The 24,722-nt window shown below is 45.3% G+C and overlaps 1 protein-coding gene across 2 annotated transcripts in view; it reads left to right on the plus strand.

Annotated features, from left to right (window-relative positions):
- The window catches only part of MOB3B (MOB kinase activator 3B), a 239,754-nt gene extending 215,305 nt beyond the window's left edge, over window positions 1–24,449 (plus strand). For both annotated transcript variants that reach the window (XM_055428122.2, XM_055428123.2), the window contains exon 4: window positions 19,548–24,449. In XM_055428122.2, coding sequence (XP_055284097.1) covers window positions 19,548–19,577 — 30 coding nt within the window. In that variant the 3' untranslated portion in view covers window positions 19,578–24,449. The remainder of the gene's footprint in view (window positions 1–19,547) is intronic.
- Window positions 24,450–24,722: the final 273 nt, after the last annotated feature.

The raw sequence follows: 24,722 nt of genomic DNA on the forward strand, positions 1-24,722 counted from the left end.
GAACCTCTAGTTGTTTTGATTTGCCTTTTTCTAATAATTATTCATGATCATCTTTTGACATGAATGTTTTCTTGAAAGCACACACACACGCATAAGTGCACACATGTACACGTGCCCAAGCACACACTGATGGTCATTTTTTTTTTTTCCTGAAAAAGCTTCAGCTCTTTCAAAAGCCCTTCCCTGGAATTTTTATGTTCCATTTTCCTAATGGTGTGTGTGTTAGTCACTCAGTTGTGTCTGACTCTTTGTGACTCCATGGACTATATAGCCCAACAGGCTCCTCTGTCCATGGAATTCTCTAGGCAGGAATACCGCTGTGGGTTGCCATTCCCTTCTCCAGGGGATCTTCTCAACTCAGGAATCAAACCTGGGTCTCCAGCAGAGCAGGCAGATTCTTTACCGACTGAGCCACCAGGGAAGCCCATTAGTGGAACTATATATAAAAATCTTCCTCAAAGCTTTTGAAATTGCTTTTTCCCAAAACTGATACCTTTGGGGTCTTTTGTTGTTATTGTTTGGTTGGTTTTACTTTAAATTATGGTGTGTTGTTTTAGTTGCTCTGCTGCTGCTGCTGCTGCTAAGTCGCTTCAGGCGTGTCCGGCTCTGTGTGACCCCATAGACGGCAGCCCACCAGGCTCCCCCGTCCCTGGGATTCTCCAGGCAAGAACACTGGAGAGGGTTGCCATTTCCTTCTCCAAAGTGTGAAAGTTAAAAGTGAAAGTGAAGTCGCTCAGTCATGTCCGACTCTTTGCAACTCCATGGACCGCCAGTCTCCTCTGTCCATGGGATTATCCTGAAAAGAATACTGGAGTGAATTGCCATTTTCTCTTCCAGAGGATCTTTTTGACCCAGGGACTGAACCTGAGTCTCCTGCTTAACAGGCAGATTCTTTACTGCTGAGCCACCAGGGAAGCCCTTAAATTATGTTAAAATACAGATAATATAAAGTTAACCATTGTAACTGTCTTCAAGTGTACAGTTCATGGGCTTTAAGTAACCCACGTTGTTGTACAACCTTCACCATCTCCAGAACTCTTCATTGTGATAGGTATGGTTTAAATTTTGTTTCACATGTGAGCCAGGTCTTTAGAATGTGCAAGAGAGGTCAGAAAGGAGAACAAAAAGTATACAAAGGAAGACGGTATCTCCTTTCATTTCTCCTTAGCTGAAGCAGTGTGGCCACCACCTTTTAATACATTGAGTGATTTCCCTTTTGTACTGAGAACAATGACCTCTGTTGCTAAAAAGTTCTCAAATTGCACCTTCATAATAAAATATCAAAGTGAAGAAGGAGCCCTAACGAGTAAAAATTACTTTAGTCCTATAAAGTACATTCTCTTTATGTAAAATTCGTCTTGTTTTCATGCTTCATTATTTGGGAATCCAAGAATAAGAAAAAAAGTCTTTGCCTCCTCTTGTACTCTTGTTGTTCAGTTGCTCTGTAATGCCCGACTCTGCGACCCCATGTACTGCAGCATGCCAGACCTCCCTCCTTCACTATCTCCTGGAGTTTGCGCAAACTCATGTCCATTGAGTTCATGATGCCATCCAACCATCTCATCCTCTGCCGTCCCCTTCTCCTCCTGCCCTCAATCTTCCCAGCATCAGGGTCTTTCCCAATGAGTCAGCTCTTCACATCAGGTGGCCAAAGTATTGGAGCTTCAGCATCAGTCCTTCCAGTGAATATTCAGAGTTGATTTCTTTTAGGATTGACTGGTTTGATCTCCCTGCTGTCCAAAGGACTCTCAAGAGTCTTCTCCAGCACTAAAATTCGAAAGCATCAATTCTTTGATGCTCAGCCTTCCTTATGGTCGAACTCTCACATCCATACACACCTACTGCATTGACTATAGGGATGTTTGTCGGCAAAGTGATGTATTCTAAAAGTCATCAAAGTTTAGCTATCAGGGAGGCAGAAACATAGAGTTTAGTCTGGTTTTTTTCACATATATTTTCTTCCTCGTGTAGCATTACTGTTTCTCAAGATAGAGATATTGAACTTTTTACAGCTAGGTTTAATTTTGGAAAGGGGACCATTTATAATCACGTGGACTTTAACACCATAGAGTCCCACCGCTGAAGGTACCAATAGGGTGCAGAACAGTGCCAGCAGACTTTTTCTGAAAAGATCCAGATATTGAGTGTTTTGGCTTGTTGGGACGTAAACGGTCTCCACCACAACTACTCAACATGGGAAAGCAACCTGAGATGACACAGAAACAAAAGCTGTGACTGGGTTCCAGCTTCACCTTTACTGACTGGGGACTGAAATTTAAATGTCACATGTTTATGCATCAGGGAATATTCTTCTTTTGACTCTTTTCAACTGTATAAAAACCACTCTTAGCTTACGTGCTGTGTGCCGTGCTAAGTCGCGTCAGGTGTGTCCGACTCTTTGCAACTGTCTGAACTGTAGCCCACCAGGCTCCTCTGTCCATGGGACTGTCCAGTCAAGAATACTGGAGTGGGTTGCCATGCCCTCCTCCAGGGAATCCTCCTGACCCGGAGATCGAACCTATCTCTTATGCCTCCTGCATTGTCAGGCAGGTTCTTTACCACTAGCGCCACGTGGAAACAAAATAGGTGGGCTTCAATTTGGGCCAAGGGCTGCAAAAATAGGATTTCAAGGGCTGTGGACAACATGCAGATGACAGATCCTGGTTCAAATTCTTGCCCTGTCAAGTATTAACCATATAACCTTGGGCACTCTGCCAGGTATTAACCATGTAATCCATGTAACCTTCCTCAAATTCAGTTCTCCACAGGGGAAGCACCATGAACCCCCACCCTCATACAGATGAAAGTTACAAAGTGGGAATGGTGATCAGGCCCTCAACTCTGGGAAGGCTACTTTTCTCTTTTTGGGAGCGTGAGAACACGTTTCAGTTTGTGGTAAATTCCTAGCAATAGGCCTTATTTTATTAAAGTGAAAATTCAGTTTGTTTCATGTTTATTTACCCTATCAACATAGTACTTTGTGTCCACTGAAAGAATGAGATAGCTAAGAAACTACAAACTTCCTTAATTACAGGCCAATTGAGGAAGAAAAGTCTGTACATTTTCATCCGACACACAATAGAGGTCTAATTACGTGATGACAAGCTGTGTCCTGTGCTGAATTCACCCAGGTTGACCCTCTTCTATGGAGTCCTTTGTTTTCTCCTGGGGAGGTAAATTCTTCCTCCAGGGACCCATGCCCTTGAAGTTCAGGTCACACCCAGAAAGACAAATCATGCTTCTTCAGGAATTTTTGAATGTCCTCAAGAGCTAGATACATTAAACTTCTCTCATTTCACAGGATGAATAAAAGTCTGAGTCTGCAGCCTAACCTACACTGGGAATGTTTTCCCTCTCCACCCCATCCACATGAAAAGGCCAGTGACAGGAGCAAATGGGGGAGAATTCCTTACCTGCCCTCCCACATACAGTCCTCAAAGAGCTGGGCAACCCAACAGTTGGGTACCAGGCCACACTAAAATCTGTTCCATCCCTTGGAGGGCATGTGTGCATTCAGCCGCCCTCAGCTCAGTTCAGTTGAGTCACTCAGTCATGTCTGACTCTTTGAGACCCCATGGACAATAGCACGCCAGGCTTCCCTGTCCATCACCAACTCCTGGAGCTTGTTCAAACTCAAGTCCATCGAGTCAGTGATGCCATCCAACCATCTCATCCTCTGTCGTCCCTTCTCCTCCTGCGTTCAATCTTTCCCAGCATCAGGGTCTTTTCCAATGAGTCAGTTCTTTGTATCAGGTGGTCAGAGTATTGGAGTCTCAGCTTCATCATCAGTCCTTCCAATGAATATTCAGGACTGATTTCCTTTGGGATTGACTGGCTTGATCTCCTTGCAAGGGACTCTCACAAGTCTTCTCCAACACCACAATTCAAAAGCACCAATTTTTCAGTGCTCAGCTTTCTTTATGGTCCAACTCTCACATCCATACATGACCACTGGAAAAATCATAGCTTTGACTAGACCAACCTTTATCAGCAAAGTAACGTATCTGCTTTTTAATATGCTGTCTAGGTCAGTCATAGCTTTTCTTCCAAGGAGCAAGTGTCTTTTAATTTCATGGCTGCAGTCACCATCCGCAGTGATTTTGGAGCCCAAGAAAATAAAGTCTGTCAATGTTTCCATTGTTTCCCCATCTGTTTGCTGTGGAGTGATGAGATTGAATGCCATGATCTTAGTTTTCTGAATGTTGAGCTTTAAGCCAACTTTTTCACTCTCCTCTTTCACTTTCATCAAGAGGCTCTTTAGTTCTTCACTTTCTGCCATAAGGGTGGTGTCATCTGCGTATCTGAGGTTATTGATATTTCTCCCTGCAATCTTGATTCCAGCTTGTGCTTCATCCAGCCTGGTATTTTGCATGATGTACTCTGCATATAAGTTAAATAAGCAGGGTGACAATATACAGCCTTGACGTACTCCTTTCCTGATTTGGAACCAGGCTGTTGTTCCATGTCTGGTTCTAACTATTGCTTCTTCACCTGCATACAGATTTCTCAGCTTGCAGGTAAGGTGGTCTGGTTTTCCCATCTCTTTAAGAATTTTCCCCAGTTCTTTGTGATTCACACAGTCAAAGGCTTTGGCGTAGTCAATGAAGCAGAAGTAGATGTTTTTCTGGAATTCTCAGTCACCCTCAGCTCATCTCAAAACAAGGGGCTTAAAGAGGATCTGCTGTGAACGAATCCAGTTTTGCTGACCCACACAGGGTGTGGGAGGCAGGGAGTCAGAACCCTTATAGCTGTGTGGACCTCAGAGGTGGGGCAGGCAGAGATGGGAAGGAAGACAAGGGAGCAGCCAACCGCCAGAGAGACTGAGACTGTGCCTTGCTGGGTTATAGGTAGGATCGCTTTGAGCAGAAATTAGGCTGAATCCATGCACTGTCAGGGGGCTTCCCAGGTGGCGCTAGTGGTAAAGAACCCCCCTGCCAATGCAGGAGATGTTAAGAGATGCAGGTTCAATCCCTATATCAAGAAGAAGATCCTCTAGAGGAGGACATGGCAACCCACAGCAGCATTCTTGCCTGGAGAATCCCTTGGACAGAGGAGCCTGGCAGGCTATGGTCGATGGGGTCACAAAGAATGTGCCACAACTGAAACGACTCAGCGTGCATGCATGCTCTGTCATGGTCAAGGGCTAAGTAACAGTGCCCCAGCCAGAAGGATGGGAGGGGGAGGGCATGTCAGCAGATCTGCAGAGTGAGTCGGAATGGTAAAAAGCACGGGGGCCTCCAGGGGTCTGCTGAAAAGGTCTTGCGAAATGCAGTGACGATGAAACTTTTTGTTTCTGTTTTTAAATTTTCCTGCCTTTGTTTCAGAGGAGTTGAGTCCAATCTATCTCCTATTGCAAGAGTCTTTTTAGACCAAAAAAAACTATTTATTTGACTTCAATGGGTCTTAGTTGTGTCACGTGGGATTTTTCCTGAAGTGTGCCTACTCTCTAGTCGTGGCGCACAGGCTCCGGAGTGCACAGGAGGGCTTCAGTATTTGCAGTCTCGCGGGCCTAGTTACTCAGCAGCATGTGGGATCTTACTTTCCCCATCAGGGAATCGAACCTGCGTCCCCTACACTGCTGGGTGGATTCTTAGACCAGCAGGGAAGTCCTGATGACCAAGCATTTTTGATTAATGCTCTTTCATGATACGCGATGAGGCAGCCAGCCACGCCTCTGTAACCCATCTCCTGTAGTTAAAGGAGAGAGCTTCAAAAATATGCAGCTCTGCCCTTGTAAGAACTAGTGTATATCAAGAGACTGAATGTGTTTACGTAAAGTGGCTTACTTTTAATGTTTGCAGGATTAGGGGAAAGAATAGCGGTTTGATTCTTGTATGAGTATGAATAAATATTCTCTGTGGGTGGCAGGTCTGTGTGTCTATCTGTGCATACATATGTATGCACGTACTTGGGGTCGTGCATATATGTGCGCATATTCACATTCACACACACACACCCAGGGGGACCACCCTGTGTGCCAGTGATGTGGACTGCGTTTAGGAACAGAATTAATCAAATAAAAGTTGTTCTCTCCTGTGTAGGAAGGTCTGGCCTGCCATGTTTCTACTTTTATTTCTTTTGGCTTATTTGCCATCCACGTTCTGAAGAGAATGCAGAAAGAACATTTTAAATTCTTGTGTGATGGTTGGCTCACCTGTATCCTTAAAGTTGGGAGAGTTTTTTTAGGTGTTTGTAGTCTGGCTGCCCTTACAGGACTTCAGACTTGAGGATGCTAGCAAGGAAAGTCCCCCCACCCACCCCACTGTGGGCTCCCACGCCTGACTCTGCCCTTCATGACCTAGTTTCCAACCCCGCCCCTCCGTGGCCACCGTCTCAAAGACTCAGTAGAAAGCACATACAGATACGAGTGAGGATCTGTTCAGAACAATGCTTTACGCTAAGGTGGACTAGTTAGGAAGACAGATTTTCAAGTTTCAATCCTGGCTATCCTAATGAACTATGTGACTTCTACCAAGGTACGTAACCTGTAACCAGCTCTGCCATCTGTAAAATGAGGATAAAATCACTCACCCCAGAAGACTGTTATAAGAACTGAATGGAGTAATGATTGCAAAGCATTGAGCATAATATGGCCCGAAGAGAGAAGGGCCGGGAGTGTGGACACTACTCTTCAGCAACACAGTACACTTTTGTTGATTCATTAAGGCTCAGAGACTACTGCTTATCTTGCTCACGCCTTACTTTATGATCTGGCGCTACTTCATTCATTCATTCATCAAGTTATTAATATGTATAAAGCCTTGTTCCAAACATCATTTAAGGCGACTGGTGTCAGTGTCTCCCTGGTATTCTGTCTTCATCTTTACACAGTGACAGTAAGACTACAGTGGAATATTACTCAGCCATTAAAAAGAAGAGTTAATGCCATCTGTGGCAACATGGACCTAGAAAGGGTCATCCTGAGTGAAATAAGACAGAGCAGGAGAAGTATCATGTGACGTCCCTTATGTGTGAAATCTAAAAAGAAACGATGCAGATGAACTTACAAAACTGAAAGACACTCACAGACTTAGAGAACAAACTTATGGTTGCTGGTAGGAAGAGATTTTTGGATAGACATGTACACACTGCTATAGTTAAAATGAATAACCAACAGGGACATACTGTATACCACACAGAACTCTGCTCAATGATACTTGACAGCCTGGATGGGAGGGGAGTCGGGAGGAGAATGAATTGATGTATATGTGTATGGCTGAGCCCCTTCGCTCTTCACCTGACCCTGTCACAACATTTTTAATAGGCTAGACCCCTATACAAAATAAAAAGTTCAAAGGAGGAAAAAAAGAAAAAAAAAACTTTTAAGAAGGCTGGGAGCTTGAGTCTGGCCCAAGGCACCTGCTCTTTACACTGTGGTAAGTTTGCCCTAATGGACAGAAACTTCTGGCCCAGAAACCTCGCCCACAGGACCACTGGGAGGCGGTGCATCCGCAGGGCTTCAAGGCCCTCAGTGCAGAAGAAAGTGCGCTTATCCCAGGGGGCGGGGCCACAGAGACTGGGGGCAGCTCCCAGTCCTCAGCCTCCTGCAGATCCAGATTGCAGGAACCGCTCTGAGTGGTCCAGTTCACCCAGGAGACCCAATAGGTCACACTGGCGAGCGCACTGAGAGGCCCTGTTGCAGCGAAGGCCGAGTCATCCTCAGTGGTTTGGTCCTGCATCTTGGGCGGAACAGAGGCTTCTTACGGAGCCCCCCCGGAACTGTCAAGGTCATTTTCATTTCCTGCCATACATGCTATTTGGACCCTAGAAACCGAGAGGAGAAACCCTCTGGCTGGAAAGGCTGGGTGGCTCTGGTCCTGAGCTGCACAGCCACCCTGTGTCTGGAGGTGGAGGGAGCTGCCCCCGCCCTTGTTTCCACCTTCTGAAGACCAGCTGTCCCCACAGGGCTGAGTGGCTGGAGGTGTTTTGTATTTTCTTGTCTGCTTTTTCTTTCTTTTTGTTTCTTTTCTGCTCCTCTCTCTCGTTCCAGGGATTTCCCTACAGCCCAATATTTTCCTGGGTTCCCCCTTGAAATGAAACACTGCCCTTCAGAGCTGAGGGAGAATAGTCTGAGGGAGTGGTAGCTTCCAGAGCACGTTGTTAGAAGCCAGCTCTGCTGCTGCTGCTGCTAAGTCACTTCAGTTGTGTCCAACTCTGTGCGACCCCATAGACGGCAGCCCACCAGGCTCCTCCATCCATGGGATTCTCCAGGAAAGAATACCGGAGTGGGGTGCCAGTGCCTTCTCCGAGAAGCTAGCTCTGGCGCCCACCCAATCCTCCTTCTGTCTTCCCTCACCCCTGGAATCCTGTTCCCTTTCCCTAAAAGCTCTGTCTCCCACCTGGAGACACTTAGGCAGGGCTTGAATGAATGAACAGGTGACTGACTCAGGAAATGGGGCTCTCCTTGCAGAAACAAACAGAAGCAAGGTGTGCCAGGCTGGAGAGAGGAGGGGGCAGGCCCTGAGATTCTGCAGACACTTGAACTTGCTGAGACCATCTGGTAGGGGAGGAAGAGAAATCAGTTCAGTTCAGTCAGTCATGTCCAACTCTTTGCGACCCCATGGACTGCAGCACACCAGGCCTCCCTGTCCATCACCAACTCCCGGAGCTTACTCAAACTCATGTCTATCGAGTCGGTGATGCCATCCAACCATCACATCCTCTGTCATCCCCTTCTCCTGCCTTCAATCTTTCCCAGCATCAGGGTCTTTTCCAATGAGTCAGTTCTAAGCATCAGGTGGCCAAAGTATTGGAGTTTCAGCTTCAGCATCGGTCCTTCCAATGAATATTCAGGACTGATTTCCTTTAGGATGGACTGGTTTGATCTCCTTGCAATCTTCTCCAACACCACAGTTCAAAACATCAATTCTTTGGTGCTCAGCTGTCTTTATAGTCCAACTCTCACATCCATACATGACCACTAGAAAAACCATAGCTTTGACTAGACGGACCTTTCTCAGTAATGTCTCTGCTTTTTAATATGCTATCTAGGTTGGTTGTAGCTTTTCTTCCAAGGAATAAGCGTCTTTTAATTTCATGGCTGCAGTCACCATCTGCAGTGATTTTGGAGCCCAAGAAAATAAAGTCTGTCACTGTTTCCACTGTTTCTCCATCTATTTGCCATGAAGAGATGCGACCGGATGCCAAGATCTTAGTTTTCTGAATGTTGAGTTTTAAGCCAATTTTTTCACTCTCCTCTTTCACTTTCATCAACAGGCTCTTTCCTCTTCACTTTTTGCCATAAGGGTGGCATATGTGATATGCATATTTGAGGTTACTGATATTTCCCCCTGCAATCTTGATTCCAGCTTGTGCTTCATCCAGCTGGGCATTTTGCATGATGTACTCTGCATATAAGTTAAATCAGCAGGGTGACAATATACAGCCTTGATGTACTCCTTTCCCAATTTGGAACCAGTCTGTTGTTCCATGTCCAGTTCTAACTTGCTTCTTGACCTGCATACAGATTTCTCAGGATGCAGATAGGTCTGGTATTCCCATCTCTTGAAGAATGTTCCATATTTTGTTGTGATTCACACAGTCAAAGGCTTTGGTGTAGTCAGTAAAGCAGAAGTAGATGTTTTTTCTAGAAATCTTGTGCTTTTTCGATGATCCAACGGATGTTGGCAATTTGATCTCTTGTTCCTTGGCCTTTTATAAATGCAGCTTGAACATCTGGAAGTTCACGGTTCACATACTATTGAAGCCTGATTTGGAGAATTTTGAGCATTACTTTGCTAGTGTGTGAGATGAGAAATGGCAAGTAAAAATTGAAAGTGTTAGTCACTCGGTTGTGTTGGGCTCTTTGTGACCCCATGGACTGTAGCCCACCAGGCTTCTCTATCCATGGGATTCTTCAGGCAAGAATACTGGAGTGGGTTGCCATATCCTTCTCCAGGAGATCTTCCTGACCCAGGAATCGAATTCAGGTCTCTTGGATTGCAGGCGAATTCTTTACCACAGAACCACCAGGGTTGTTTTCACACCAGTGTGGCACGCTTCTCACAGCATCATAATGCTAGAAAAGTCCTCATTGAACCCTTGTCCCTGTCTGCACTCAGAAATCACCCCATAGAAATCACCCCATGTTACCCCATGTTGCCCCATGCATTTTAGCTGACAATCACAGCATCCTTGCTGATGCCAGCTAACTTTCCTTTTGGTTCTTATCCTCTCTGCTTTTCCAGAAAAACTGCCAGTTCCAAAGGGACTTGCTTTGCTCCCAGTGGGTTAGATACTGAGATGAGGAAATAGCAAAATACTTGCTTGACCTCCAGTGTAGAAACACAGCCAGAGGGAAATGGGTATTGACAGAATCTGAGGGCCCTGAGGGGCGGGTGGATTAGGGGTGATTCTGGTGAAGTCCTAGCCCAGGCATCAGCAAGCAGCACATTGTCTGGAATGGATGGGGGTGGGGATGGGGAGGTAGTGGTTAGCAGACCCTTGAGAAATGAAATTTTTGAGATGGTCATGATTTTCAACCCACACACTTGTTAAGGGAAGGAAAAATAGCCAACAGCGAAAAAAGAAAGGGATAATATAGATACAACTTGGAGGTTTTGAAGTCTTTAAGAAATGGAATTTGTAAGGTGGAGGGCCCACAGAAAGTCATCGTTCTGACCTGGCCACTGCCCCCACCCGGGGTGGAGGGGGCGCTAACTGCTGTCGGGAATGGAAAGTCTTCTCCGTTACAGTGTTTTACTCACATCCCGTCCCCCAGGCCTGTCCAGAAACGTGGTCTCTGTATTTCATGCTGCAGTTCACCCACTGTCCCAAATCTGTCTTTATCTGAGCTGAGACTGATGACAGGCGAGGCACGGCCGCTCCAGGTTAGGGGCTTCGCGGAATGGGGTCCTGAGGCTGTGCGGCTGACTGCTCTCAAGGGAGCATTGTAGAAAAGGAGCGCTTCCCCACCCCCATGCCGGGCCCTTTGGGGTGGAGTCACCGTTTCTCTCTTGCCTTTTCTGCGACTATAACCTTGACGTGTTGCCTTTAACGTGTGTTGGTGAAGCTCCATTATCAGAGAAGGATAGAGCCGTATGCTTGTGTGCATGCGCGTGTGTGTGGCTGCCTGTGCTCTGTGGCTGAGAAGTCACTTACTTCTGTCTTCGGGCCACATCTAGCGACATTCTGGGTACCTCAGATTACCTCACTGTAGCGGCGGCTGCTGTGGGGGCGCCCGCTTACACAGAGGTCTTTTTCACCGAGCTTTGGGCACAGTCTTCTCATTCTTGCCACACTGCTACGCCTTCTGCACCCCCCTTTCTTTCATCTCTTTGTCCCGTGTCCTGTGTCCTGTTCTTCCTCAATCATGACTTTATTTCCAATGTTTTTTCCTCCCCCTTTCTCCTTCTTGTTTCTCAGAATTAGCAGAAAATTGGTGAATTGAAAACAAGAAATTGGCTTTAAAATGCTGTTGCTGTAGGACTTCTAAACCGAATATATGTTTTGTTGTTATTCAGTCGCTCAGTTGTTTCCAACTCTTTGTGACCCCATGGACTGCAGCACGCCAGGCTTCCCTGTCCTCCACTATCTCCTGGAGTTTGCTCAAACTCGTGTCTACTGAGTCAGTGATGAGATCCAACCATCTCATCCTCTGTCACCCCCTTCTCCTCCTGCCCTCAATCTTTCCCAGCATTGGGGTCTTTTCCAATGAGTTGACTCTTCACATCAGGTGGCCAAACTACTGGAGCTTCAGCTTCAGCATCAGTCCTTCCAATGAATATTCAGGGTTCATTTCCTTTAGGATTGACTGCTTTGATCTCCTTGCAGTCCAAGGGACCCTCAAGAGTCTTCTCCAGCACCACAGTTGAAAAGCATCGATTCTTCAACTCTCAGCCTTCTTTATGGTCCAACATATGTTAAAACACTAGAAAAACAAAGAACCTCACTCCTTTTCTTTTACTTCCCCTGCCAGTGGAGTAATGGAAACAGGATTTGTTTGTTTAATTATTTTTGTTTCTAAGTCAACCAAATCTGGACTCAAACCTTTATCCTTCCCACTTGCTAGCTATGGGAACTTGGGCAAGTTACTTCAATCCTCTGAGACTCTGTTTCCTCATCTGTAAATTAGAAAAGCATTGCCTACTTCACAGAGTTTTAAACAAGAAGTAAATTCCATGGACAGAGGAGCCTGGTGGGCGACAAGTCCATGAGGTTCCAAAGAGTCAGACATGCACACACAATAAACATAAGTGCACCCCTCATAGTAAGGTATTCAGTTTGCATCTCTTTCCAGCTCTCATTTTACAGGGACTTTGAGACCTAATAATTGTTCCTCTTCATTGGATTTTAGTCTGATTAACGAGTATTTTTAAAGCACCTAGTATGTGCCAGGTCTTGTTAACCAGGGTCCAAACAGAAATAAGGCATGGTTCATCTCTTCAAGAACGATGTCTTGCTGGAACCAGGAAATAATAAACTATCATAGAACAATGTGAGAGGTGCTCTGGGCATGAAGGGAAACCAAAAGAGGAGCACCTCAGACTTCACGGGGATGAGATGGGAAGGGTGTCCCTGAGGAGGAACACTGATCAAGAGCCTTGAAGGAGGCTGGAGTTGGGAGGAAGGTGCTTTGGGAAGCGAGGAGCAAAGGAAAACACATATATGGGCATTGCCCTGGATTTAACAGTAGAGCGGGGGAGTTGGAGACTGCTGAGTGGCTGGGGAGTCCAGACCAATGCTAGATGCTGTCGCTGGGAAATGGTGTGAACGCTGTGAGAGACATTTAGGTTTTAGGTTTAGGTGAAGGAGAGCCAACAATGCGAGAGGAATTATACCTGAAGCATGCTGAGGTGACGCTGAGAAATCCTCGTTTACACAAATTGCCTCTCAGAGGTCAACACGGAGCGCAGAGTCCACAGGTCCGGAGTCCTGGTGCTGCCATTACCGCCTCCGACCTTCAGCAAGCCACTTCCTCCCTCTCAAGCGCTCTCACATCTCTGGAATGAAGGTGTTGAACAGAAGCTGATTCTGTGATTTGCTGTGCAAGTGCTGCACTCAATATGCCAGCAAATTTGGAAAACTCAGCAGCGGCCACAGACTAGAAAAGGTCAGTCTTCATTCCAATCCCAAAGAAAGGCAATGCCAAAGAATGCTCAAACTACCGCACAATTGCACTCATCTCACACGCTAGTAAAGTCATGCTCAAAATTCTCCAAGCCAGGATTCAGCAATACGTGAACCGTGAACTTCCAGATGTTCAAGCTGGTTTTAGAAAAGGCAGAGGAACCAGAGATCAAATTGCCAACATCCGCTGGATCATTGAAAAAGCAAGAGAGTGCCAGAAAAACATCTATTTCTGCTTTATTGACTATGCCAAAGCCTTTGACTGTGTGGATCACAATAAACTGTGGAACATTCTGAAAGAGATGGGAATACCAGAACACCTGACCTGCCTCTTGATAAACCTGTATGCGGGTCAGGAAGCAACAGTTAGAACTGGACATGGAACAACAGACTGGTTCCAAATAGGAAAAGGAGTATGTCAAGGCTGTCTATTGTCATCCTGCTTATTTAACTTATATGCAGAGTACATCATGAGGAACGCTGGGCTGGAGAAAGCACAAGCTGGAATCAAGATTGCTGGGAGAAATATCAATAACCTCAGATATGCAGATGACACCACCCTTATGGCAGAAAGTGAAGAGGAACTCAAAAGCCTCTTGATGAAAGTGAAAGAGGAGAGTGAAAAAGTTGGCTTGAAGCTCAATATTCAGAAAACTAAGATCATGGCATCTGGTCCCATCACTTCATGGGAAATAGATGGGGAAACAGTGGAAACAGTGTCAGACTATTTTTGGGGGCTCCAAAATCACTGCAGATGGTGATTGCGGCCATGAAATTAAAAGATGCTTACTCCTTGGAAGAAAAGTTATGACCAACCTAGACAGCATATTAAAAAGCAGAGACATTACTTTGCCAACCAAGGTCCGTCTAGTCAAGGCTACGGTTTTTCCCGTGGTCATGTATGGATGTGAGAGTTGGACTGTGAAGAAAGCTGATCGCTGAAGAATTGATGCTTTTGAACTGTGGTGTTGGAGAAGACTCTTGAGAGTCTCTTGCTGCAAGGAGGTCCAACCAGCCCATCCTAAAGGAGATCAGTCCTGGGTGTTCATTGGAAGGACTGATGCTAAACCCGAAACTCCAATACTTTGGCCACCTCATGCGACGAGTTGACTCATTGGAAAAGACCCTTATGCTGGGAGGGATTGGGGGCAGGAGGAGAAGGGGAAAACAAAGGATGAGATGGCTGGATGGCATCACCGACTCGATGGACATGAGTTTGAGTGAACTCCGGGAGTTGGTGATGGACAGGGAGGGCTGGCGTGCTGTGATTCATGGGGTCGCAAAGAGTCGGACATGACTGAGTGGCTGAACTGAACTGACCTGAACTGAATATTAACTTATTCATATGGCTATGTTAGCATGATGACTGACACTTAGCAAATATCACATTTCGGTAAGAAGCTACTAGAAGCCTTAATAGAACTGGGCTGTTGGAGACCGGGGAAGATTCTAGTTTTACTGGCAGGTGTGGTGAGTGGGCGGGGCTTCAGCCGGAGGTGAGCAGGTTTGTGGGTGGGGCTAGGAAAAGCTTTGTTTGCCAGGCTGCCCAGTGTGGAATTTGTTCTGCTGAGAGTAGGGAACGGGGTTCTTTACAGAATCAATTACTGCCTTATGTAAAGCAGTGGCACGGAAGGAGCACAACCAAATCCTGACCTTTTTCTTAAGAATTTGTTGCTTAGTCACTCAATCGTGTCGGACTCTGCAACTCCAGGGACTGTAGCCCACCAGGTTCCTCCGTCAATGGGATTCTCCAGGCGAGAATACTGGAGTGTGGATTTCTTAAAATCCAGATGCTTGAAAAGTCTTTGTATCCAAGCCAAATACAGACTTTAGGATCATTTCTCAGAAAATTCGCACCACCTTTCCAGAAGCCTCTTAAGCACTTGTTCTTTGCAAACGGGCATGCTCTCGCTCCGGTTGTGTCTGACTGTTTGTGACCCCATGGACTGTAGCCCGCCAGGCTCCTCCGTCCATGAGATTCTCCAGCACGAATACTGGGGTGGGTTGCCATGCCCTCCTCCAGACTGGAGTTCTGTAGTGGACTTAACGTGACATGGTGGGTTCAGGCAACTCCTGCAAATTCATCCCCAAAGAGCAAACTGCACAGTTGTTGTTCAGGCCACTCTCCCTGTAAGAGAGAATGTGTTTGGCCCTGCTGGATGCCTGCAGGAGGGCTCTGATGGAGAGGAAACCCATGGAACCCGATATTAGCTGGGTCTTTTTAGATTGAGGTTTTTCCCTCAGAACCAAAGTTTTTGTTTTTTTTTTTAAGCCGGCCCATTGGCGCCTCCCAGTGGGGAATCACTAGAATACAGTAATGAAAGCCTGCAGGCTTTAAAATTTTTATTTATTTATTTATTTAAATTGGAAGATTATTACTTGCCAATATTGTGACGGTTTTTTCCATATATCAACATTACTCGACCGTAGGTATACAGGTGTCCCCTCCATCCTGAACCCCTCACCCCCTTCCCACCTCCCTCCCTACCCTATCCCTCCAAGTTAGAGAGCACAGGCTTTGGGTGCCCTGCTTGATACATACTTCAAAGTTGCACTGGTTACCTATTTTACATATGGCAATGTACATAATGTACATGTTTGACTGCTTTTCTCTCAAGTCATCCCACCCTCTCCTTCTCCCACTGAGTCCTTCACGTCTCTGTCTCCTTTGCCGCCCTGCACATAGGCTCGTTGGTACCGTCTTTCTAGATTCCATATATCATGTGTTAATATATGGTATTTGTCTTTCTCTTTCTGACTCACTGCACTCTGCATAACAGGCTCTAGGTTCACCCACCTCATTAGAACTGACTCAAATGCATTCATTTTTATAGCTGAGTAATATTCCCTTGTGTATATGTACCACAACTTCCTTATCCATTCAGCTTATAGGCTTTTGAAGGGTGGATCCAACTGAGCCTTCCTCAAGTTTCAGATCTAGTTCAACCATTCATTCCCTGTAAGAATGGTAAGAAGGTTCCTCCTAAACAGTCTTTCTCGTGTGTGTGAGGCTGTGTGGTATGGTGAGGAAAGCACTGGTTCTGGCTTTTCACAGACTCTACCTTTGCTGAAGTTCAAACTTTTCAAAAGCCTTCCATATTTCTACCGTCCATAATTGTGGCATAAGTGTTTAGTATTTAGTGACATAATTGTTTTAGTATTTACCCACTGTACTTGAAATTCAAAGTGGCATCGGTCTGGGTAAAGAAAAGAATATCTCTGGCATTTTGAACATTCAGGAATGATTGAAACCACCTGTGATTAATATATTTTAATTAATAAGTCACTGGCACTCAAATGCATAGTCATAAGAATGTTTCAGGGACTTTAAACCATGATCACACGGTGTAGTGGAAAGAGCCGGCTTTTGCACCCAGACAGACCCGAATTTAAATCTCACCTGTGCCTTTGATAGTCATTCTCCATCTCTGTGCCGGTTTCCTGATCAGGCCAATGGGGATGGCCAGTCTTCCCTCACAGAATCAGAGTTAGGGTTACACAAAGTGATGCCTGTGGAGCCGTGAGGGAAACCGAGACTGGTGGGCAGCAGACCTTCGCTTGACGGAAGTGACCGTTGCCATTCATGCCAGCCGTGCAGCAGACCTTCACTTGACGGAAGTGACCGTTACCATTCATGCCAGCCGTGCAGCCCGCCGGGCCCCCTTACCTGTTCACCTTGAGCACATCACTTCTGCTCTGAGGCCTGGATTTCTCTTCGGTCCAAGTTTTACCCAGAGACAATGATATAACCACCCAAAACATCGTTTCTCTCTGTAACACTGACCCGTTGCAAATAATTACAAGAATTAGTTATAAAACCAAAATTGTCTTGATGCCATGGTCTCTCCTTTACTTCCTCTCTCTTTCTTTCACACATAGACACACACACACACACACACACACACACACAAACTTTGCATTCCCACCTCATTTTCTCTGTCTTAAAAAGTTAACCAAAAACACAAGAACCTTTGGAAGCTTAACAGAGGAACAGAAGATCCCTGTTAAGGTTGTCATCATGTCCATCCACCACACCAAGTGCCTGGGTCCTTATTCACACCTTATTGTGTGGTTACCCGTCTCCCCAGTCCTGTGCCCCCATCCTGCCCCGGCCCCTCTGCTCCAGCCACGGAAGCGCCCTTGCAGGCTCCGCTTCAGCCCGGCTTCCCTCCAACAAGCATGCTCAGTCACTCAGTCGTGCGCGACTCTTTGTGTGAACGTGTCCTGAGTCTGTGCATATCAGTACTTTCAAGCTTCCCACTCACCTCAAGTAGGCATCACTGTTCCATCTCGTGGGTGAGGACTCTGTGGGCCCATTCACTGCTGGGTTAGACAAACCTTTCTCCACCATCACTTGCCAGGCATTGGGAAAACAGCAGACAGCAGGCACAGCCCCTTTCTCCATAGACCTTACGGGATCTTACACGGGATGAATCCAGAAAGCAGAAATGCAATAGGTAACAGACTATTCCAATTGTGAAGAAGGGTGCCATGAAACAGCTGAAGAGGAGGTTTGGGAAGGTAACCCTAGAAAAGGGCCACCCAAAAAAACCCCAAAGGCGCAGGGAGGTCACACAGGGAGGTGGCAAAGACAGACTGTGTACTCAGTCACTGAGTGGTGCCCAACTCTTTGCAAACCCGTGGACTGTAGCCCACCAGGCTCCTCCATCCATGGGATTTCCCAGGCAAGAATACTGGAGTGGGTTGCCATTTCCTTCTCCAGGGATCTTCCCGACCAAGGGATGGAACCTGAGACTCCTACACTGGAAGGCAGCTTCTTTACCACTGAGCCACCAGGGAAGCCCAGTGAGGACAGAGTGAGATCTTACTGAGGGTGGACTGGGTTCTACCATGCATCATCCCCTCCTCTAAAGAGTTACATTTATATCATTGTATTTTATATCTTTTTCTCCCTGATAAACTGTATACCTCCTTGAGAAGAGTGACCTCATCTCCCAGGTACCTGGCCCATAGTACAAGTACTGAACATAACTAAATGGCCACTTAATTTTTCAGTATATGTATCTTGAAGTAATTGCCTTATTTAGTACTATGAGTGCAAAAGTATTTACCTAGATCTGCTCTGCGTACTAAGTCATTTCTTTAACCAACACACTGCTATGGTTTTCTAATAGAGTTCCTGAGTAACTGGCATGCCTGTTTGCAAGGTCCTCTTAGGGATCAAACCTCGGTCTCCTGCATTGCAGGCAGATTCTTTACCATCTGAGCCACCAGGGAAGCCCTCCTTCCTCAGATGTTTCCTATGGGGAGGGGAGTGTTGGCCGGAGCGGGATCTGGGATCAGAGTGCACCAGGGAGGTAGCAGCTGCATCAGCTCTACAGCAGGTGGAACTCGGGAGCAGCTCCTTCGACTAATTAAAATGACATGAAACGTGTCCTAAATGCCACAAGGTACAAGGCGCCTTCCCAGCCTGCAATCCAGGCTGTTCTTGGGAATGAAAGAAGAGCCATTGCCCTGTGCCAGACGCATGGCTAGACATGAGGGTTTCAGTGAGGATTTCTTCCTCCTGACACTTTGGAGTTTGCGGTTGAGTAGAGCAGTCAGACATGCTTGCCATCCACGCATGCATGCACACACATGATGTACAAACCGGCTCCTTGCTCGCACGACTCCAGGTGGGCAAAGGCAGGAGTTGTGGCAAATCCCCAGTGGGTGGGGCAGGAAGGCTTCCCAGGCAGGTCAGAGCCATCTTGCTGGAATTGGGAACATGAATGGCAATTCGCCGAGTACGGAGGACAGGGCCTGGTAGGAGCAGGCCACAGGCAAGAGTCTCGCCTGTGCAGAGGCCCCGAGAAGGAGAACCGATGGCACATCTGAGATCTGTAAATGCCCGCGAGAATCAGGCAGCTGGTGAGGCTGGTGAAAGCGAGCTGGATATGGCTGCCCATCAGACACACTGGGCTAGTCCTCATTTCTATTCGGAAATGTCCTTCCTCCCACTTTTCTTGACTTGTACGCACTGAAGCTAGCTTTTGTTCTTCCATCTTTGATTGAATCTTAGGGAAAGAGAAACTGTGCTCTCCTCTAAGAAAAATACAATTAACCATGTCAATCAGTAAGATACTTAGACTCCTGATGGGCAGACAGCTGGGAGTGGTGGAGACTGGGGCAAACTGGAAAGAGTATTTTCTGTCAACAGAGGTCAGCCATTCCCGACTCCAGCGCCCCAGTGGCTCTAGATCTTGCAGTGTTTCCTGAAACACAGTGCACCCTGGATTTTTGGCAAGTTGGCTACGTTTTTTAAACATTGCTCTGATATATTTAAAAAAAAAAAAAGGGAAGAAACAAAAAGCCCAGCCAACAGGCACACATCTGTATGCTGAACCGTATTCCGGGGCCATGATCGCACCCTCCTGTTTAAAGCCTCCAGAGATTGCCAGGGCATTTTCAGAATCCTTCAACAAGTAATTTCTCTGCCTATAGTTCCTCCTAACCATCCTTCTCCCCCTGCTTTCCAGAAAGAGATGACGAGCAGGATGTGCCACTAACGGCCCCATCTTACCCTCCGGAAGAAAGAGGAAAGCTGTTTTCCTCCTGGCATCCCAGGCGGGCAGGAGGGAGACTTCCCAGGCTGGAGAGGCGTGCCTACTGCCAGGAACAGGCCCAGCTGGAGACCAGCGGTGACTCCGGAGAGTGGTTCCCTGCTCACCTCTGCTCTCAACCCTGAGTGCTGCTAGCGTGACCTGTGGAGCCGCCGGGAGGGAAGGACCAGCCCTCGCCCATCCTGGAGAAAGGATGCCCCTGCACTTAACACGCACAGTGCAGTTGTGCAGTTCTGCCTGTGACCTGCCACCTAAGCTTTGCTGAAATTCAGGTTTTGCGCCCGAAGTCCTTACTTTTCCTTATTCCTACCTTTCCACTTACCTGTCTCGTCAGCTGGCTGCCTTTTCTGTAACGTGTGTTCTAAGTACCCAGTGAATTTTGGAACTCTGGATGCACAACCAGTTTTCCTCTAACAAGCCTTCTTGTGCGGTCTCGGCAGACTTCGGCCCTTGATGCTGAGGTCTTGGCTGGGAGGTCTGACGCCCTCGGACTCACAGCATCCGCGCAATTCCCCCCATAAGCAGTTTTACCAGGGACCATTCCACGGGGCGGCTTGTCTGTCCCAAACAGGGTCTGCACACTTTCACTGCAGGGAAGAGACTGGTCTCTAGCCTGAGGCTGGCTAGTTACCAGTTCACCCTGAACAGAGTATCTTTTTTTAAAAAAAAAACAAGCCATTCCTTGTCTCTTCCGGTCAAGATTTTTTTTTTTCCCTGTTTCTCCTAAGAGAGAAATAAAGGAAGTTATAAATGACCAAGAATGATCAGCAGAAGCACTGAGCCAGATTAGTGCAGTGTTTGTTCGTTATTAAAGGGTGTGGTGGCTGTCTCTACGTAATACTGAGATTTCAGTGGTGGAGGGGAAAGTACAATGGGTAATTTGATGCCTGTAGCTCAGACACCCAGCCCACTGACTTGTTATCTTCCCAACCGGCCCTCTGAGCTTCTAGATCCGGTCGATGTTTTCTTTCTGTTCCTCCGCACTCCCCACCTCCTCCGCTGATTACATTTGACATCACAAAACAAAGTTAATTTCTGCCCGGGTGATGCTCCTGCTACGGTTGCCGAGGTAACAGGCAAGCTGGAGCCGTCTTCCTTCTTCCATCCTTGCCAATGTTTGGATCCCAGCAGACAGACTTATTCTGTGCTGCATCCTGCCTTTTGAAAGCTACCTGACTTTTCGCTGAAGTAATGTTGCCTTCACTGATTGATTCACAAAACTGTGGTGGTCCCAAGAGTCTGTAACTAGGGGGTGATGATACTTCCGGTGATCATTTGAATTTGACAAAATAGCAGTTGGTGGAGGGAAGTAGATGAGAATGTATTAGTGAATTTTAGTGTAATACTGATTAAAGAATAACTTAACAACTCTGACTTTGTCTCATTACATGTGACGTGTGAAAGCTATCTGGGGCTGCCACAAGAGCCTGGAAAGGCATGAAACCTTTCTTTGGTCCAAACTAAGAAAGGACTGACTCTCTGGGCACCGTGGCATTCTGTGTTGACCTAAGCCAGCAAACCAACCCTTGCTTTGTATTTTGTCAAATGCCGTCTCATGGAATTCAAATGCTGCTACCTCTCTTCATATTGTTGTGTTCTGATCAAGAACAAACATACCATGTTTTGGTTTGGTTTTGTTTGCTTCCTAAGTAACTTTGAGAGGACAAGATAGAGGATTTTCTCAGCATCATTTCTGGTTTAAAGGATCCAGAGAACAGGAAAATGAGCGCGTCTTCCTGACCTACGTGCTATGCAGTAAGTGCTGCATGGGAGTGTTGGGCAGTGGGACGGGGAAATGACAGCCTGGAGCCCAGGCACTGGAAGGAACTCTGAAGCTTGGCACCAGGGAAAACCACAGGAGTTTTGCTTGAAAAAGCTGACATTTCAATTAATGCCTAATCAAGTAGGATGCTGGACTCTGAAGGCTTTTGTTATGAATTCTTTCGAAGTTTATTTTCTGTTAACTGTGCATATGAAATTTCCACTCAATTAAAAAAAATCTGGAATTTTTTTTTAAACTTCTTGGAACAATTTCCTCATGGATATATTGTTCACTGCACTAATAGGCACTTCTAGGAAAAGTGCTGGCAAGTCACTCTTATTTTTTAATTATAGATGGTTCCTATTCCCACAGAACTTTGTTTGGCAAATTGTGAAGAAAATCACTACAGGCGATTTTTTATGTCTTTGGCTTGACTACATTCTGAGAACTTCTGGCAAATGCAGATCTGAGCTCCTGTGGCCCTTCAGGCATCTCCTGCTTTTCAGATCTGCAGTTGACACCTGGCTTCTTCCTTCTGACCTGTCTGGCTCCCCCTCATTTCCCACTATTATTTTAAAGTTGAGTAATACATGCATCTATGATTTTTTTTTTTTGAGAAATGTCAAAGTGGGAACTTCAAATGGAAAAGATTACAGTGACATCCGTATACCCATAGTTGTCAATCTCTTTAGTTAATGGATTAGAGTCCTTCTTTTGTGTATGTTTGGGGTGTGTGTCGGGGGGGCAAGTATGTGGTCTTTTGTGGCACTGACGTTATTAAAGAGTTCAAGCTGCTTTGAACTCCAGAATGTCCCACAATCTGGAATTTTTTCTGATTGTTTCCTCATTATTAGATTCTGGTAAACATTTTTAGCCAGAACACTACATAAGTGGTGTTGTTTCTTCCCTTCCGCATCACACCAGGAAGCATGTGATGTTCAGTTGTCTCTTTTTATGATAAATACTAAGCTTGATCAGTGGGTTGAGGTGTCATCTGCCTGATGCATTCATTATTAAGTTCCATAATTCATCATAAACCTCTGAAATTCAATATTCATACATTTTATAGAGTGTGAGACTGCTTTCCTTTCTTAATATTCCAAAGAGGCCCAGAAGTTCCAAAAGATTGCAGCCATTGCAGTTAGATGTTGTTGCAGTGACAAAGAATTCATCTCTTCCTGTGTCACAGGGGGAAGGAGAAGCTAAAAGTTTCCTTCTGCAGTAATGCATGAGTATGCTGGATAGTGAGAATTTGTTGTGGTCCCTGGAGCCATAGTTAAAATATATGTAACTTTTTTCTGCAAATCCTCAGTGACCTCCCATTCAGACTGATGGTTTATTTTAGAGAGCATGTATTTTCATGAAAGGTGATTGCCCAAGAGTGCAAAAACTGACTTAGGTGGGGCGGAAATCTTAGATATTACACTGAGTCATGGCCCTCCCAAGGAACCACAGTGTGTGCACGGATATAAAGTGAGTATTTAGTATTAAAATTCCATGGGGCTGGGGAATGATTATGAATAGAATGTCTAAAAGGGCTCTTTAGGAAGATGATAGTGAAAAAAACAGGTTGAGAAATACTCATCTGAGGTCAGTTTCTGCTTCTGAAACTGTTCATTTTCTCTTCCTGGGGTGTTTGCTATTTCTGAGGGCCAGGATAAATGGAAGTGACTTGGAGAGATTTTTTGTTTTTTTAAGCTATTCCTTCTACAACCTTCCAAACCATATCAGTTACTTTCCAGGTGAAAAACCAATTCTCTCAACAGTCTTCGGGCACAGAAATCCTGCAGCATCCTCTGGTGTAACCCCCAGATCATATTCCACGTGAAACCTTTCCATTCACCTGGAGTTAACTATTATATCGTCTCTGAATTTCAGCTCACCTTTCTAGTGTCCCACATTAAGAAAGATCCAAAAACTCTAAAAAGTACGACATAAGTAAAAACATACTAAATGAGAGCTTTGTTTGCACATCCACTGAGTATTTGAAGACTTACCAGTTGTCCTTCAGCCTTCCTTGTTTATCATCTCCTGTTGGCTGAATTCTCTTGGAAGTCATGTTGTGCCATTGCTAACATTTCTGTACTTCAATCTGAAGCCTCCCCAAAGCTGTCTATGCCACCGTGCGTTATAACCAGCAGTGAACATGTAGGAAATCACTGCATGCTTTCTCCATACTGTACTATGTCTTTGCTAACTCCTGATTTGATTTTATACATTTATAAATTTTCTATTATATTTGCTCATACTAAATCCTTATTTGTATTGTGCAACACTATTTTGACCGATCTTGAATGTCCTACTGTTAGCGTTCTTTGTAAGATTACACTGAGTTGTTTTAATTCCCTTTTTCATTGGCAAAGCATTAGGGCACATGGATAATTTCTGTCATCATTTGTGGTGATTATGTCACTCTGGTCACTGTTGGAAGCATCACTTCCTAGGGTCTCTACCCTAATATCGCTTCCACATCCCATGGGTACCACACTGTGAATAAAAGAAATATCATAGGAAAAGTACAAGAAATGCGTCCAAAGGCAGAATCACTGAAAGGAGTCTGATGTATCACTGGTAATACTGTTGTCCTTTGGTTTTTTTACTTCTTGAGGAAATAGGTGATTCTCTCCTAGAATTAGCCAAACAAAGCATGTTTGGGAAATAATGGTTTTTTCCCTCTGCTTTAAAAATACATCAACAAAAATATTCTATAATAAGCTATTCCCTCTGAGAGTTAATTCTGGACAAGACTTTTTCAAAGAATAAATAAGGATTTCTGTAACTGTTAGAGGAAAGAGTCCATTTCTAATCTGACAATTAAGCTGTTTTACTAGCTTTGAGTGTTCTAATTTCGAAGTTTTTCAGTATCTTTTCTAATTGCATCAAGAAAAAAGATTTAGCATAATTTTAGTTCCGTTTGTGATTAAATTAAGGGTTTGGTTATAAGAACAAACTAACAATAAAAAACAATTAAAAACTTAAAGGATATTTATGAAATCAGTTCTTTGTGAGTTTAAGAATTCAAATGTCACAAATAAAAGGCACACAGCCATCATCTATTTTGTCTTTTCTATGTGTTTGACTTATTTCTTTAACAAATATATTCTTCATCTTGCAATGATCTTGGAACAGATAAATGAAAAGCAAGGTTAATTTTACAAAAAACTAATTCAGAATTTATTTTAGAACCTGTGCACATATTTGCATTTTCCCAGGAGGGTGCCCATGTGTATTGTGTAGCTTCTCAACAGATTAATGTTGTACTGCTTTTTTCTTGCAGTAAGATTCAGTATTAAGTTTGGTCATGACCTGGAATACAAAGATAAGAAGAC

Source organism: Moschus berezovskii, chromosome 7 (assembly GCF_049115385.1).
Source record: "Moschus berezovskii isolate FMDL1 chromosome 7, NW_MosBer_1.0, whole genome shotgun sequence".
Classification (NCBI taxonomy): domain Eukaryota; kingdom Metazoa; phylum Chordata; class Mammalia; order Artiodactyla; family Moschidae; genus Moschus; species Moschus berezovskii.